The sequence below is a fragment of the Manis pentadactyla genome, chromosome 4 (genome assembly GCF_030020395.1).
Source record: "Manis pentadactyla isolate mManPen7 chromosome 4, mManPen7.hap1, whole genome shotgun sequence".
Taxonomy (NCBI): Eukaryota; Metazoa; Chordata; class Mammalia; order Pholidota; family Manidae; genus Manis; species Manis pentadactyla.
In genome coordinates this window covers 190,449,095-190,463,181 of record NC_080022.1, presented here as the reverse complement: position 1 = coordinate 190,463,181, position 14,087 = coordinate 190,449,095, and the positions used below count along the sequence as shown (strand labels likewise).

Sequence of the window (14,087 nt, the reverse complement as noted above, 5' to 3'; positions counted from 1 at the left end):
AACACGTGTGCCTTTCAACAAAAATGCATAAAATATGCCAGAAGGCATGAGAGCATGTCTGGAGAGACAATGCCGAACAGCAGAACCAGGCTCGATATGGCAGAATCACTGAATTATAAGGCTGGGAATTTAAAACAAGTGTGGCTAATATGCCAACAGCTCTGACAGGGAAAAGTGGCTGCCACCCAGAGACAGAAGGGCAGCGAGCAGAGGGGCACACCCAGACCCAGAGGAAGTGCTAGCGACTCGACCGTCTGGGGCCCTGTGGGCGGCTGCAGAGGGGGCAGGGGCCTGAAGACAGGTCGGCAGCAACTCCCAAAGCCGAGACGCAGGCAGAGGAAAATGAAGCAGAGCATCCCAGAACCGTGGGATGATTTCTCACGTGGGAAGGGCCCTGGGTGTTCCAGCGCGGAGTGACAGGGTGAGCAGTTACCTTGGGGACCAGCTGAGGTCTGGGCACACCAAGGAGGTCACACAGGCGGTTCCGCTGGCCTCTCACGAGCGGGAGCTCCGCGTCCCTGCAGAGGGGGCAGGGGCGGCTTCAGCCACGAGAACGGCTGCTCTGGTTAAACCTGCCACAAACTTCAAGCTCTCGGTGACCTTCCTGGCATCTCAGACCAGGTAGGAAGTGGGAAGAACACTCTATGTCCCAGAACTCCCCACCCGGCAGACCCCCACTCCCCTTCTGGGAAAGTGCTGGAGAGTGAGCCCCCCAAACAAGAGGCGCCCCACACGGAGGACACAGCCCCCAGACAGGCCCAGCCCAGGGGGCTGCAACAGAAGGGCCTGTGGGGGCGGGGGGCGGGGGGCGGACATGTTACCCTGTGGGCTAAAGTTTTATTTTACTTGGAAAGCTGTTTATTTCATTAAAAGTAAAAATTAAACTTAGCAACATCACAGAGAAATACTGGATATGTTTTTCTTTTGTAGTAAGAAAAATAAGTTATTTTCAAACCCTCAAGGTGTTTTTTCACAGAAAGGGGTTAAAGTATGGTAAGGTGCGCCCTCTCCGTGCTACCGCCATGAGACAGAGGAGGCTCCCGGGACACCCTGGGCATCGGGGATTCAGCTCCTGACCCTCTGCCCTTCTTCAAGCTGGTCCCGAGATTCTGACGATTTAGAATGTCCCTCTCCATTTTATAAGGTTGACATAATAATAGGAAAATACATCATCAGTACAGCCCCTAGGGGACAGAGCCTGAGTGTGGGGTCAGGCCAGCACCCCAGCTGAGCAGAGAGGGGGCTTCCATGCCCCTCAGACCTTCCCATTTGGAGCTATCACTGTGGGGCCCTACCAAGGTGTTGGCAGAACACCGTCTCCCTAAAGCCAGAGGCCCTCTCCTGTCCCATTCAAACAGGGAGCTGGCCATGGCCACCAGGCCTGGGACGGGAGCCTGACTTGCACATGAGCTCTGTGGGAAGAGCCCTTTGGGGCCGTCGCTGTTTGAGGGAAGCGCACGTCCCCACCTGCCTACGCAGTGTGCACTGGCCCGGGGCAGCCGGAGCTGCTGGAGGCCCTTATCGCTGGTGCCTAACTGGGCCAGGCCTGACCTCCCAAGCTTTGGCCCTGACTCCATAAAGGGGTGGGAGGGGGTGAGAATGGCCACCTGTGGAGTGTGGGTGTGTGTGAGTGTACGGGCATGTATGAGCGTGTGCACAGGACCTGCACGGGTGTGCATGTGTGCAGAAGTTGGCACCTAACAGTCGTCACCCACGCATGTGCTACATCCTCGTGTCACCAGCTGACGCCAGGCTCGTGCACATTCACAGGCTGCACCTTCTCTATGAGCCCCTCTCATCGGCCCCTTCTGCCCCCTCAACACTGTCTTTCAGACCTGTCGTATGAATCCACCAGGAGACGAGAAGCTGACAGACTGCTGGAAATTGTGCCTGAAGTAAACTTTGAGACCCGCCTCTCTCTAGGGCCCCTAAGGAGCTCCTGGCCCTGGCTGCCCAGGGCAGGTCAGGACATGGATGGTGAAGGGGGAACCTTCCTCTTCCTGTTTCCTCCCATCACCATTTGAACAGATCCACATGCGGCTTTCTCACCAAGGCGAGTGAACCGTGCGCCGAGTGCATCTGGGCACAGCCGCATTGGGCCAAGGGCCGAGGGATCTGGGCACCTGCTGCTCCCTAGGGGGCTGTGGCTGACTCACACGGCACACCCCCGAGGAGGGGCAGAGGGGAGCTGCCTCCTCACCACGTGTCTGCTGGCCCTGCAGCTCAGGGGCAGACAGTGCGATGCCCTGATGGACCTCAACCCCGATGCACAGCGGGAGCCTGAGCTGGGTGGGTGGAGCACCTGGATCCTCTTCCCTTCAGAGGGGTTTTGGGAGAAATGGGGACAGCGAGGGAGGCAGTGCCGGCCCCCAGGTGTCCCCGCTCACCCTAGTGCTGCACCGATGGGACACTGACGTGCGCCCAGGGGTTGGGAGCACTCACCAGGCCGTGTTGCCGAGCACAGCCGTGACCTCATCCAGGACATCTGCGCCCACGAGGTCACTGTAGGTGAGCACCATCTCATACACCTGGCTAGCGGTGGCCTTCCGGACCTGGGTGGGATGGAGACGTCAGTGGGACACACTGAGCCCAGTGGACAGACGCTGCCCAGGCAGCAGAGGCGCGGGCCAGACACGACCCCAGGACCCTGAGACCGACCGACACCTGCATGGACGGTTAGATGGGGGAGACCGCGGGTAGCACTGGACATGCAGTGCAGCAGGACAGGGCATGTTCCACGCGAATGCCAGTTCCTGCACCGTTCGGGGAACAAGGTCGCCTGTGTTTGTTGGGTCTGTGCCCCAGGTCCATCCAGCGACCCTGAGTCAGCAAGTCCACTCGGCCTGAGAACCTGCATTTCTGCTAGTGGGGAGGGTGCTGTGGCCAGGCCCATGGACCCCACTTTGAGAGCTGCTGTTAGGTTAAATGCTTTTACCTTTCATGAAAATGTCACTTTGGGATTACTCGAAGATTATTTTTCAGCCAGAGAGGGTAACTGCCAGAACACCTGACTCTGAGGTTGGGGTTCCAGGGGAAGGCACTGCCCTGGGTGTGGGTAGAGCCACTTTAGCCTGGTGCCTTATGGGACCCGACAGGCCGAGCCCTGGGTGGCCACCTTTAAAGCCACCGGGTCTTGAGGGGAGCGGTGGGCCACGCACGCAGCACTGCAGCAGCGGAGCCCCGGGAGGGCATCCACATGACCAAGGCCCCGCCCAGCCGCCTCCAGGCCCCGCCCAGCCGCCGCAGGCCCCGCCCAGCCGCCTCCGGCCCCACCCAGCCGCCTCCAGGCCCCCCCGCAGGCCCCGCCCAGCCGCCGCAGGCCCCGCCCAGCTGCCTCCAGGCCCCGCCCCGCAGGCCCCGCCCAGCCGCCGCAGGCCCCGCCCAGCCGCCTCCAGGCAGCCCCCAACCCCAGGCACCGCACTCACCACGGGGAAGGGGTGGCAGAGCAAGAGCAGCAGCTGCAGGAGGGTCTTTGCCCTCACGTCGCCGGGAAATTGTACCATCCCGCAAAACCTGCAGGGCACAGGCACGCTGTGGGGAGCAGGCCCCAGGCCCACGAGGCCCATGGACAGCGCATCCAGGCCCCCCACCTGGAGTCCTGTTTCCAGGAAAACTGGCCCGTGCGGGGCCCCGCCGGGCTGGCGCACATGCCACCCAGGGCCGCCCGCTACAGCCCAGCCGCCCCACTCCCGTTGTGCGGCCTGAGGCCCCTTTCGTCGTGACTGCCCCTGCTGAGGCAGGACCCGCGACCCATCCCTAGGCCTGCCCGCGCCCCTGGGAGGCGTTTGCCTGCCTGGCTCCGCTTGGCATCTGATGCCAGACTGCCCTGTGCCATCTGGCAAGTGGCTGGGACTCACACAGCAACGCCGGACCGCAGTTTCTGGACGTCCCTGGACTTCTGGATTTCCTCCTTGCAGAGCATGAGCAGCCTCATGCAGAAGGGGTGGCTGCAAAAAACACTCAGGTGACCAGGGGCTACGTCCCAGTGCAGTGCCAGGCAAACTCGCGTCCTGACAAACCTTCACCCACCATACTGCCCGTCCTCCACACGACGACCGACTGCCGCCATGTGCCCACGCAACCCGCACACCCAGAGGTGCCAGGGCGACGCAGGCATGCGCTCCCACCCTGCACAGTGGAGGCCATGCTGCTGGGCCACCCAGGCACGCCAGGCTCCCTGTGGAAAAGACACCCACCCCCCACAGCCCAGGATGCATGGCAGCATGGGCTGAGGCACACAGGTCCACTTCCCCACCCACGGTAAACTCCCATCCTTGGGGCACAGCGGACCTCAGCCCCCTGGCACCACGACCGCACCCCCACCCGGTCCTCACTGCCACTCAGAGCTAGTGACCCTCAAGCCCTCCCTCTCTGAACCCGCTCTGTGTGGCTTCTCCCCACAGCTTGTAGAAACGCCCGAGGACCAAGGGACTGTGCTGAGGGCCGCGTTCACTCCTGTCCTCAGCCCGCATGACTGAGCAGCACACGCCGTGGAGGGCCCACTTCCCGGTGGCTTGGCTGTCTGTCCTCCCACCCCCAGGCTGCCGCAGCGGGGTGCCCGTGATTCCACCCAGGCCTGTGTCAGTCTGCACTCTCCCCCAGGGACCTCAGCCATTCATGCACCACCCATTTCCTGAGTTTCCACCCTGAAAACCCGCCTCCTCTGGACAGGATCTACTACAAAGCACCTCCAACTGGACACCTGTGCTTTGGACTGAATACTGGTGCCTCCCAAAGTCCACTGAACTATCCCCAGTGAGGGTGTTGGGGGGCGCCTCAGGAGGTGACGAGGTCCTGAGGGTGGGTCCCGAGGTGGGGGCAGTGCCCTTCCAAGAAGAGACACAGGAGGTGGCCTCTGCCACATGAAGACAGCACGAAGGCTGCCCACCAGGAGCGACACTGGCCGGCAGCACCCTGACCTTGGACCTCCCGCCCTCAGAGCCATGAGAAACAAGCTCCTGCTGTTTGAGCACCCGGTCATAGTACCAGTCACAGCAGCTGAGCTGGCCAGGACAGTCCCGGGACGACTGGCAGACATCGCCCCTGCTCTTCCGTCGCTCACAGCATCGCTCCACCACGCCTCCTTCCTGGGACCCCGAGGCTGTCTCCATGCAGAGCAGCCGGCACACCCGGGACCCCTGCTGCTGCCGGCCAGCCTCACCTCTGAGAGGTGCACCTGGCACTTCACAGAGGGGGTGCACCACCTCTCCAGAGGGAGCCGGGCAACGCTGTTCCAGCTACCAGAAAGCCCAAGCTCAGGCCTGACAAAGGGAGGCTCATAGGCTGCACCACCACTGGGCCCCTGGACAGTGCAGAGGCCCCAAGGTGAATGTGACCAGGGAGCTTCCAGATTGCCAGGTCCTTTGTGCCTGGAAAAGGGGACGGACACCCCGCCCGCTGAAGGTCACCGTCATCTGGGACCTCAAGTGACTTTTACACATGATCCTTCAAAGGGGACAACCAGACAGTAAGTCAGCAAACGAGGAAACACAGCTAGACAGAGAAACTGCAGGCCCGCTCAGAGACAAGGCAGGGGCAGCGACGGAAAATGGGACAGAACACATCAGGAATCAAACCAAGTACAAAATCTACCTGAAAAACTCCAAAGACCAAAATCAGAGCTGCACAGATCTGCCCGGCAGAGGTCAGAGACACCACGTGGAACTGGCAGGGGAGCACGGCCAGAGGCAGGTGGGCTGCAGACAGGGCCCGAGGGCGGGCTGACGCAGCGTGTGCAGCGGGCTCCTTGGGGCGCTGGGGGAGGGAAGTGCACGGGGTTCAAGCCGGAAGAGATAATGACGCCTAGGAATTTTCTGGAACAAAGGAAGACAGATCCTACCTAGTTCAACAACTTCCTAGTTAGATGTGCATCTGCAGGACTGACAAGGCACCTTAGGGTCATCACTGCAGGAAAAGCAGCGGGTGGGAGAAGCACGCATGCCTCCGAAGGGGCACAGCCAAACCGGACTTACAGGTGACTTCCCCAAGGCAGTGAGGGGCCAGAGGCCGCAGCAGGGTATCTGTCAGGTCCTGAAATAAAACAGCTGCAGAGGACTTTGTAGGCTCTGAAAATAACTTGCAAATAAAACCAGAAGCATTTACCACAGCAGATCTCACTAGACTACGTCTTTAGGCAGAAAGAACATGACCCCAGACCTGGGGAGGCAGATGGGAAGCTGTAGGGACAGAGGAGCACATGGCTGACTTGACAGCCACCGGACAGGGCAACTGTGTGACGGCGGGTGGGGCTGTGCCCTGGTGGGGTGGCCCAAGAGGGCAGAGAGGGGTCCCAACAAGCCTGAGAAAAATGGGACAATGGACGTTATCCTATTAACAGGGCAGAAAGGAGGGCGACGGAACAAGCAGGGTGAGCGCAGACACCCTGGGCCAGGGCGAGCAGGACACCGGAGGCCGGGCTCACGGGCGGAGTCACCAGAGCCACACAGAAGACACACAGAAAACCCACGTACGTGAGGGTACTGAAGGGACAGAAAAAAGGGCCCAGTTCGAATGGAAAGAAGCTGATGCAAACACATTAACGCAAAGTATGAAGCAAAAAGTACCTCCAGAAATGAAAACGTTCTCTTAGTAAAACTGACTTCGTCTGCACCAGAACAGAAAACCTTACATTACATAAAAAGAGCTATATTCGTAGCAGGAGATACTTTCTCCTACTACTGTATTTCGGAATTTTCAAGCCAGGAGAATGCATCTCAACAGAGTACCTAATGAGCAAGTCATAACCACACAACCCAGGTGGGCACATCCCTGAATGCAGAGGCTGCTCGGACGTTAGAAGAAAATCTGTGTGATGCACCATCAGCTGATTAACAGAGGGAACCCTTAATGTCTTCAGGTTCAAAAGCATTTGAGGGTCCCGGAAAAGGTGGGGTAACAGGGTCACACTCACCCTTCACCTGTAACAACATTCACGAGGCAGCAGGCCACACAGAGGCCACGGAGGCAGGGGAAGTGAAGAGGAAGCCTGCCTGCGTGGAGGGGACCTAGGGATCCCAGGCCGCCCTGCGTTTGCAGGGCCGAGCACCAGGGGGGCTCCCCAGGGACCCCAAGGATCCACCTGAGCCCTGGCCGGCTGGGGGAGGAGCCACCAGCAAGACAACAGGAGGCCCTGCACACTCAGCACCTACTCCCACTGGCCTGCGGAACACTTGGGCACCGACAGCAGCGAGCTGAGACCTCAGAAGTGGGAGAAAGTTAACACGGGAAACACAGCTCTGGGCCCACCTGACACAGTTTCTCCAAGTCATGGGAACATGCCCAGAAGGACGCCCAGGCCCACCAACAGGTGCAAAACGTTCAGGCCAGAGGCAAACCCACGGCGTCTGAGATCCAGTGAAAAGCAGGCACACTGGCACGAAAATGAGGCCCTAATGAGACAAACCAACTGCTGAGGCCCAGGATACCAGCACTGCGGATGGGCAGGCGGGGGCTGGCTCAGGTGCGCTGTGTCCCTGGGCTCAGGCTGCTGAGGCAGGAAGCGGCCTCTCAGGCACAGTCTGCGCCCCACAGTACCTCTCTTCCCACTGTGTCCGCGGGCACCCCCGCAATCATGCGTGCCCCACCTGCACAGCTCCGGGTGCCCCCATGACAACCAGGCCACCCACAATTCCTCTCCCTGCCCCGTCCACAGATGTGCTGACCACCAGGGGCCTATGGCCACATCTGGCCTGGGAGGACAGAACCCCAATCCCACTGAGGCGTCCGTGGGTGACTGCTGCCCTCAGCACGCTGGCAGGGCCCCTGGGGCCCCGGCCTCTGAGCTGCTCACTGCTCCTTACAGGGCAAGCTCGGGCTCAGCCAGCAGGGCCGCGCCAACAGGGCAAAGTGCTGGACAGGCACTTACTTCTCCACCGTGGCAAAGGTGTCGAAGCAGCCGTGGGCCAGCATCTGGTCCAGCGTCTTCAGCAGTGGCACAGAGACCCTGAGGGAGGAGGGTGGCGTGAGACCAGTGCCACGTGCAGGTTGGAGCCCGGATAAGCAGGCACGGGCCACTGGGGGTGCGGTAGACCAGCAGAGCCCATTGACACGCGGCAGGATGCTTCACAGTAAATGGCATGCCACCACGTATCTGTAACACCTCAGGCAGGAAACCCAAATGCCTGTCAACTGGAACAGACCAGCAGTGGGGCAGCCACATGGGGAACCCACCCAAATCAGAGGGTGATAGAGGGCCTGTGCTCATCCAAACAGTGGACATGGGACCCTAATGCACGATTCCGTTTAAATGTAGAAAATGCCAACCAAATGACAGACAGAAAGGCCTATGGTTGCAGCAGTGAAGGCGGAGTCACCAGGGCAGAGGGCAGCCCAGGCAAGGGGACGTGCCCAGGGTGTGGCCATCACGACAGCTTCGTGATGCTGACTTACGGCAGAATTCACCCAACTACAGGGGACTGCCTCTCACTAGGTGCCATTAAACCCCCAGGGGCCCGCTTACAGATGGGGTGGCCACAGCTGCATCCTGTCTGCTGAGGGCCGTGCATCTGCCTTCCCCGCCCATGATGGGTCAGCTGGCCTATGTCAGGACCCTGTGGCCACTTGCCCAGAAGCAGCCTCTCAGGGCTGTGGTCGGGGCCACAGGGCCCACTCGCCTTGTGGGAAAGCAGGGAGCAGAATGCTGCTGCACGAGAATTCACAGAAGGGCCGCACTTCCCACCACCTCCTCTACTCCATGCTTGTGCTCCTGTGCTAACCGCCAGAGCCACAGTGGTGCTGTCAGCGCAGGGGACAGGGCGACTCCGACCCCAGGTGCTCGGCAGGAGCAGGCTCGCTCTGCCGGGCTCTCAGCCTGCTGTCTTTACTTCTGACGTGCGCAAAACCCGTCCACGGCCTGAAGTGCAGGCTGGGCAGGCCAGGGGAGTGGGTGCAGGCATGCGGCGCCTGGCTGTGTCCATGCCTCATGCCATGCCTCCTTCACCTCTCCCCTAAAATCCAGGCAAGGGCCCGTGAGGCTCACCTGTCGTTGAGCAGGTTGTCCTCAAATACCTGCAGAAGGGTCTCACCGAAGCTCCCCAGGGCCTGCGGGTCATGCTGAATTCCCTTCATGTACTCAAAGAGGCTCTGCGTTGAGTACCTGACCTGCAACACAGAGCAGAATCTCAGGATGGTACGCAGGCCCCGCTTGCCCTGGCTGCCTGCCACACAGCTGGCCACGAGTCAGCCTCAACTGTCTGAGATGACCAGGCCTCAGAGCGGCGGGTCTGGACTGTGCCACCCAGGCTGGGTGTGCATGCAGAGCCCCTGCAAACACTGAACCAGAGCTGCTACCCCAGGTCGACGGAGCAGGCCTCATGTAGGGTCCCCAAGGAAGCAGATGACGGTGCTGGAGCCGGGAGTCGTGCGTGACCACGTGCTCTGAGCCCCTTTGTCCCAAACCCAGCAGGTCACCACGGGCTCAGAGACTCCCCCAGACACTGAGCAAACGTGCAGGAGGGGCCAGCACAAGCCGGCCCAAGGAGGCGTCTCGGACCCTGTGCAGAACCCGGGGCGCCCCCCCACCCCGACACCAGCAGCTGAGAGCAGGAGGAAGGCGTGGCGCCTGAGACCCCAGCTCTGACCACATCTGGCCATGCCGCTGGCCAGAGGTGCCGACCACGGCGTCCCACAGGCGACCGCGAACCAGTCTGCAGGCGGCTCGCTCCGGATACAGGCGTTGGGAGCTAGCGAGCAAGAACACGAGGAGCAGGTGCAGCCTCAGACTGCACACTCCAGCACGAGACGTGGGCCGTGGGAAACGCGTGCAATGCAGCTGTGTGTCTGCCTAGTTATTTTTGAACTTGGAATTAATTTAGAATAACAATAGCTGTACATTAATGTTTAGAAATAGAATTTGCAATTGAAAGATCTGCCTGCCATGAAAAGGCATGATAAATAGATTTCACAACAATCTGAATGCTTGATGATAACTACCATTACTGAAATCAAAATATCAACACAGGGACAGGATAAACAGCAGATCAGAAAAACTGCAGAAAACTGTGGTCTGAGAACCCGGAGGCCAGACGCAGGCACAGCCTGAGAGCACGCCAGGGAGGAGGTGCCCCGAGCACGGCCTCGTCCTTACCCCACGGCAGGGCCCCGGCCGGGCAGGGGGCTGCACACTTAACAAAGTGACGGACAGGAACCACGAGCCCTCCGATTCAGAGATACAAGAATCCCAGTGGGGTCAGAGCCAGACACAGCAGCTAACGCCACAGAATGCGTAACTGGTGAGGGGCGCGGCCCCCCAGGCAGCAGCCCGAGGAAAGGAGCAGCTGGCCAGCAGCTCCACCCTCACGGGCACAAAGGGACGTGGGTGAGGAAGCGAGTCCACGAAACCCTGTGCCCAGAGCCTTCCTGGAGGCCCACGCAGGCACGTGCCCAACAGCTTCCGAGGGTCCAACGGAAGCACGGCATGGGGCGTGTGAACACCAGACCAGGGGAGAAGCAGCAACGGAGGAAAACAGACGCCGTAACTCACCCAGAAAGTAGCACAAGGAGGGGAAACAAACCAGACCAGCGTAGGAGCTGTGGCTGGCAGGTGATGCCCACGAGCACCGTAAGCAAAGCAGGGACGCGAAGCAGGGACCGAGGGTGCGTCCACAAGCGGCAGGAGGGCCATGTGCTGGGCACATCAGATCCTGCCCAGCGGAAGTCCCACCACCGAGCTGCTCACCGATGCATCGGCCTGCCTGCACTCACAGCGCCGCTCCGTCTGCAGGCCGGAGACGGCAGCCCCCAGCGCGCTTCCCCCACGCTGGCACCCAGGAGGGTGCCGACGCCGCTATGCCCGGTGGAGCCCAGGCTGCCCTGCCCCAGCTCCAGGGCAGACACCCCCACAGACCACTTTCCCCAAGAAGGGCCTGCAGAGCGGGCCCAACGCCTTCTCACCGTGGACTCCGTCAGGCCGCCCACGGACACGGCCAGACCCAGCAGGACGTGGTAGCGGTAGGTGGGCAGCCCCAGCAGCCGCGTGATGCATGGGAAGGCCTGGGATGGTGCGTTCCAGTTCACGGAGGCCATGTGGGACCTGCAGGACAGCGCGCCCGTTGGCCGGAGGGTCTGCCACCCGCTGGGCCTCAGGGGCGGGGCCGCAGTACCTGGGGAGGAGCCTCTCCAGCTCTGCTCGGTGGGGCACATGGGGCACAAGAGGGCCGTCCGGGTGCAGCAGCGCCAGGAACACACAGGCAGCGTGCGCGCGGAGCCGATCAATCTTCTCGCTTGCTTGCTGGGCCAGGCAGCACATGACCTGCTCGCAGCTGGAAACCCAGAGAGCGTGGCTGCCCTCGCTGCAGCAGGAACAGCCCCGGGGGCGACCCACCTGGCTCACACCGCTCCCCAGGAGCCAGACGCACGTCTCCGGGGGAAGCCGTGAGGACAGACAGGCTGCAGGGTAGGTGCCAGGGGTGACGGGTAGCAGGGGCTGAGGGAGGCCAAGAAGGAAGGCACAGAGGGTAGGGGAGGGAGACAGGACAGAGGGTAGTGGGGGGAGGCCCACTGGCAAGGGGAGCAGCGTGGACACAGCAGCCACCCCGGCCCTGCCCTTGACTCTGGCTGTCCTCGGGCAGACCCAGCCCAAGGGAGGCACTGCGTGGGGTGGGGTGGCCTGGCCCTGAGCCGTTAGCCAGGGAAGAAGGGTGTGCAGGCTCTGTCCGTGACAGGCCCACACTCACATGTGGGCCTCCATCAGCTCTGGCTGGTCCCTGGCGAGCAGAAGCGTCAGGTCCCTCAGACTGGTCATGGCGGCCTCACGGACCCTGTGGGGAAAGGCAGGGGCGCCCATCAGCCATCCTCGTGGCGGGCGGCTCGGGACCTGCCCTGCACTGGCAGCACAGTCCTGGTGTCTGGCCCTATCCGGCTCCTGGGTCCGCCTTGTAGCCTCGCATGGGGCCTGACCACACTCAGATGATCCCTGCCCACGTGTGCAACGCGTGCAAGGTCATCAGCGGCCGCGCCCCAACCACTGCTGGAAGGAGGGGAGACAAGCCGCCAAGGGGCCCCAGCACACTCCTGAGCGGGGGAGAGACAGGAAGGCCCCCGGCCCAGCGGGAGACTGTTCCCAGCAGAACAGAACGTCGGCTTTACTGGACGACAGTAACAGGATCCCAGAGGCAGGTGGGAAGTGTGGCAAGCCTGAGTGTGCGGGGCCACGGGACAGCGGCTGACGGAAACGGGGAGGCAGGGTGATGCCCAACCCTTGCTGAATATGGAACAACGTGTCTTTTCTTTCCTTTTTCTTTTAAGCTTTAACATTAAGCTGCTTTTTCTATCACCCTAATAAAAAAATGGACTCTTTCCCCTCGACATCAGAGACACCGTGCCCTGTGCTCTGCCCACCACGACACACATTAGGGGGCATCCTGGCCAGGAAGGGGATGCAAATGCCTGTGAGTGAGTCTGACCGAGGGGAGTAGCCCCTCCCAGCTCCTCCAAACAAGGGCGTCAGGTGCTCTGGGCACAGGCAAGAGAAAGGGCTGAATGTGGGAGGCCCTGATGTGAACTTTATCAAGTGAAAACCGTAATGCTGGCACCTATGGCTTCTGTGGGAGTCATGACAGCGTTTGCTTTTTACAAAGTCAGTTCTTTCTGTAAAGTGCAGAACACAGACCAGGGCCTGGGGCAGACCTGGCCTAAGGATGCTCTGCCATCCGGGGAACAAGGGCCACGGCAGGGCAGTGGAGGAACAGCAAGCAGGACACCGTCACTAGGCAGACGGAGCACGGGACACAGCCCATGGGCAGTGGCATGAAAGGCCCCCTCCCTCCGGCATGACACTGGAGAACAAGCCCGGGCTGTGAGGATGGCCACCCTCAGCACATGCACGTCCCCCTCACCATGCGCCCACGTCCCCGCGGCTGTCCGTGGTGTAGTCGTTCAGGCAGCCCCGCAGCACGTGGTAAACCTGGGAGACGGTCCCTTTGCACAGGACGTCATCCGCAGCTCCCTCTGCTCTCACACCAACTGTCTGGCAAATGCTGGAATTAACGTGAGAAGCTAAGCTTAGCAGTGGCAAATCCCAGGAAATATTCCCCCTAGTTCACATCACTTCGGCCTCATGAGCTCCCTGACAGGATACGCTCGAAGCAGACTGAGAACTCAGAGCCGACTCAGATGGCCGCGCGTCCTGTGCCGACATGACAGGGCGCGACGCACTTCTCCAAGAGCATGCTGTAGGGATCTGCGGCCAGGCCCGCCATCCTGACCCAGGGGCTGACCTGGGAAGCAAGCAGACTGTTAATGAGCCTATGCACTGGAGGCAATCTTTGACAATCCTCTGAAAAGGCAAGAAAGTAGAAAACAAATGTTAACCTCTCCCCTCAGTAGGCTCATCACCTGAGCCTGGGCTTCTGACACGAAATGTCCGTGAATGTCACCTCTGCTCGACCCTGGCTTTGGGAGAAAACCAGAGAAACTCACCTGGCAATTGCCTTCAAGGCGTCCCGCCGGGCCTCCGCAAAGCTCGCGTCCTCTGGAGAAACGCAGGTAACGGCTCCTAAGCCTGCTAGAACCTGGAGGGCAGTGACAGGCCATCACGGGACCGCCTGCCACAGACAACAGTGACCCATGCAAGCGCAGACTTGGCTCAGTGCTGGCTGCTCCCAGGACATGGCACCATGTGGCCAGTGGCTGTCCTGCAAATGTGCCACGGGCAGCCCAGGAGAAACATGGTGTCAGGGGGTCACCTCCAGGCCCCAGGAAATCTCTGCGGTGCTGCCCCATCCTGACTCCACCCTGCATCCCACCACGAGCTGCCCCCGTCCTGCTGCTCAGAGCTGGGACACAGAATGGGGGCAGTCGGCTCCTGATCGCTGGCCTGTTACTGCTCAAAGGGACACGTCAACTCTAAAGCCACATGAATGAGCCCCAGAGTGAGCATAGATTAGGTGGCCTGTCCCGTCTTGCTGTCTGCAGCCTTGGGTCCCAGGGCGGTCAGGGCAGAGAAAGGCGATGGGAGGGCTGCACACACCAGGGTGCCTGGCAGCCAGGACACCTGGGAGGATGTTTCCATCAATGGGAGTGGTGGGCTGCGGCCGGTGGGGTCTGCAGGGCCTGGCTGGATGTGCCTGGCAACAGGCCACAGCACCTAC

The 14,087-nt window shown here is 61.0% G+C and overlaps 1 protein-coding gene across 3 annotated transcripts in view; it reads right to left on the bottom strand.

Moving 5' to 3' along the window:
- The window catches only part of TBCD (tubulin folding cofactor D), a 145,396-nt gene that overhangs the window by 1,881 nt on the left and 129,428 nt on the right, over positions 1-14,087 (bottom strand). The window contains exons 28-38 of one of the 3 annotated variants that reach the window (XM_036910772.2): positions 13,417-13,508; positions 12,834-12,974; positions 11,673-11,756; positions 11,100-11,258; positions 10,891-11,029; positions 8,978-9,099; positions 7,865-7,942; positions 3,858-3,947; positions 3,426-3,513; positions 2,443-2,552; positions 434-518 (exon numbers count right to left, since the gene is read on the bottom strand). In XM_036910772.2, the coding sequence (XP_036766667.2) occupies positions 434-518; positions 2,443-2,552; positions 3,426-3,513; positions 3,858-3,947; positions 7,865-7,942; positions 8,978-9,099; positions 10,891-11,029; positions 11,100-11,258; positions 11,673-11,756; positions 12,834-12,974; positions 13,417-13,508 (1,188 nt within the window). Of the gene's footprint in view, positions 1-433; positions 519-2,441; positions 2,553-2,804; positions 2,821-2,935; positions 3,046-3,425; positions 3,514-3,857; positions 3,948-7,864; positions 7,943-8,977; positions 9,100-10,890; positions 11,030-11,099; positions 11,259-11,672; positions 11,757-12,833; positions 12,975-13,416; positions 13,509-14,087 lie in introns of those variants that run through there. The other 2 variants (XM_036910774.2, XM_057501898.1) reach the window with 2 other exon arrangements.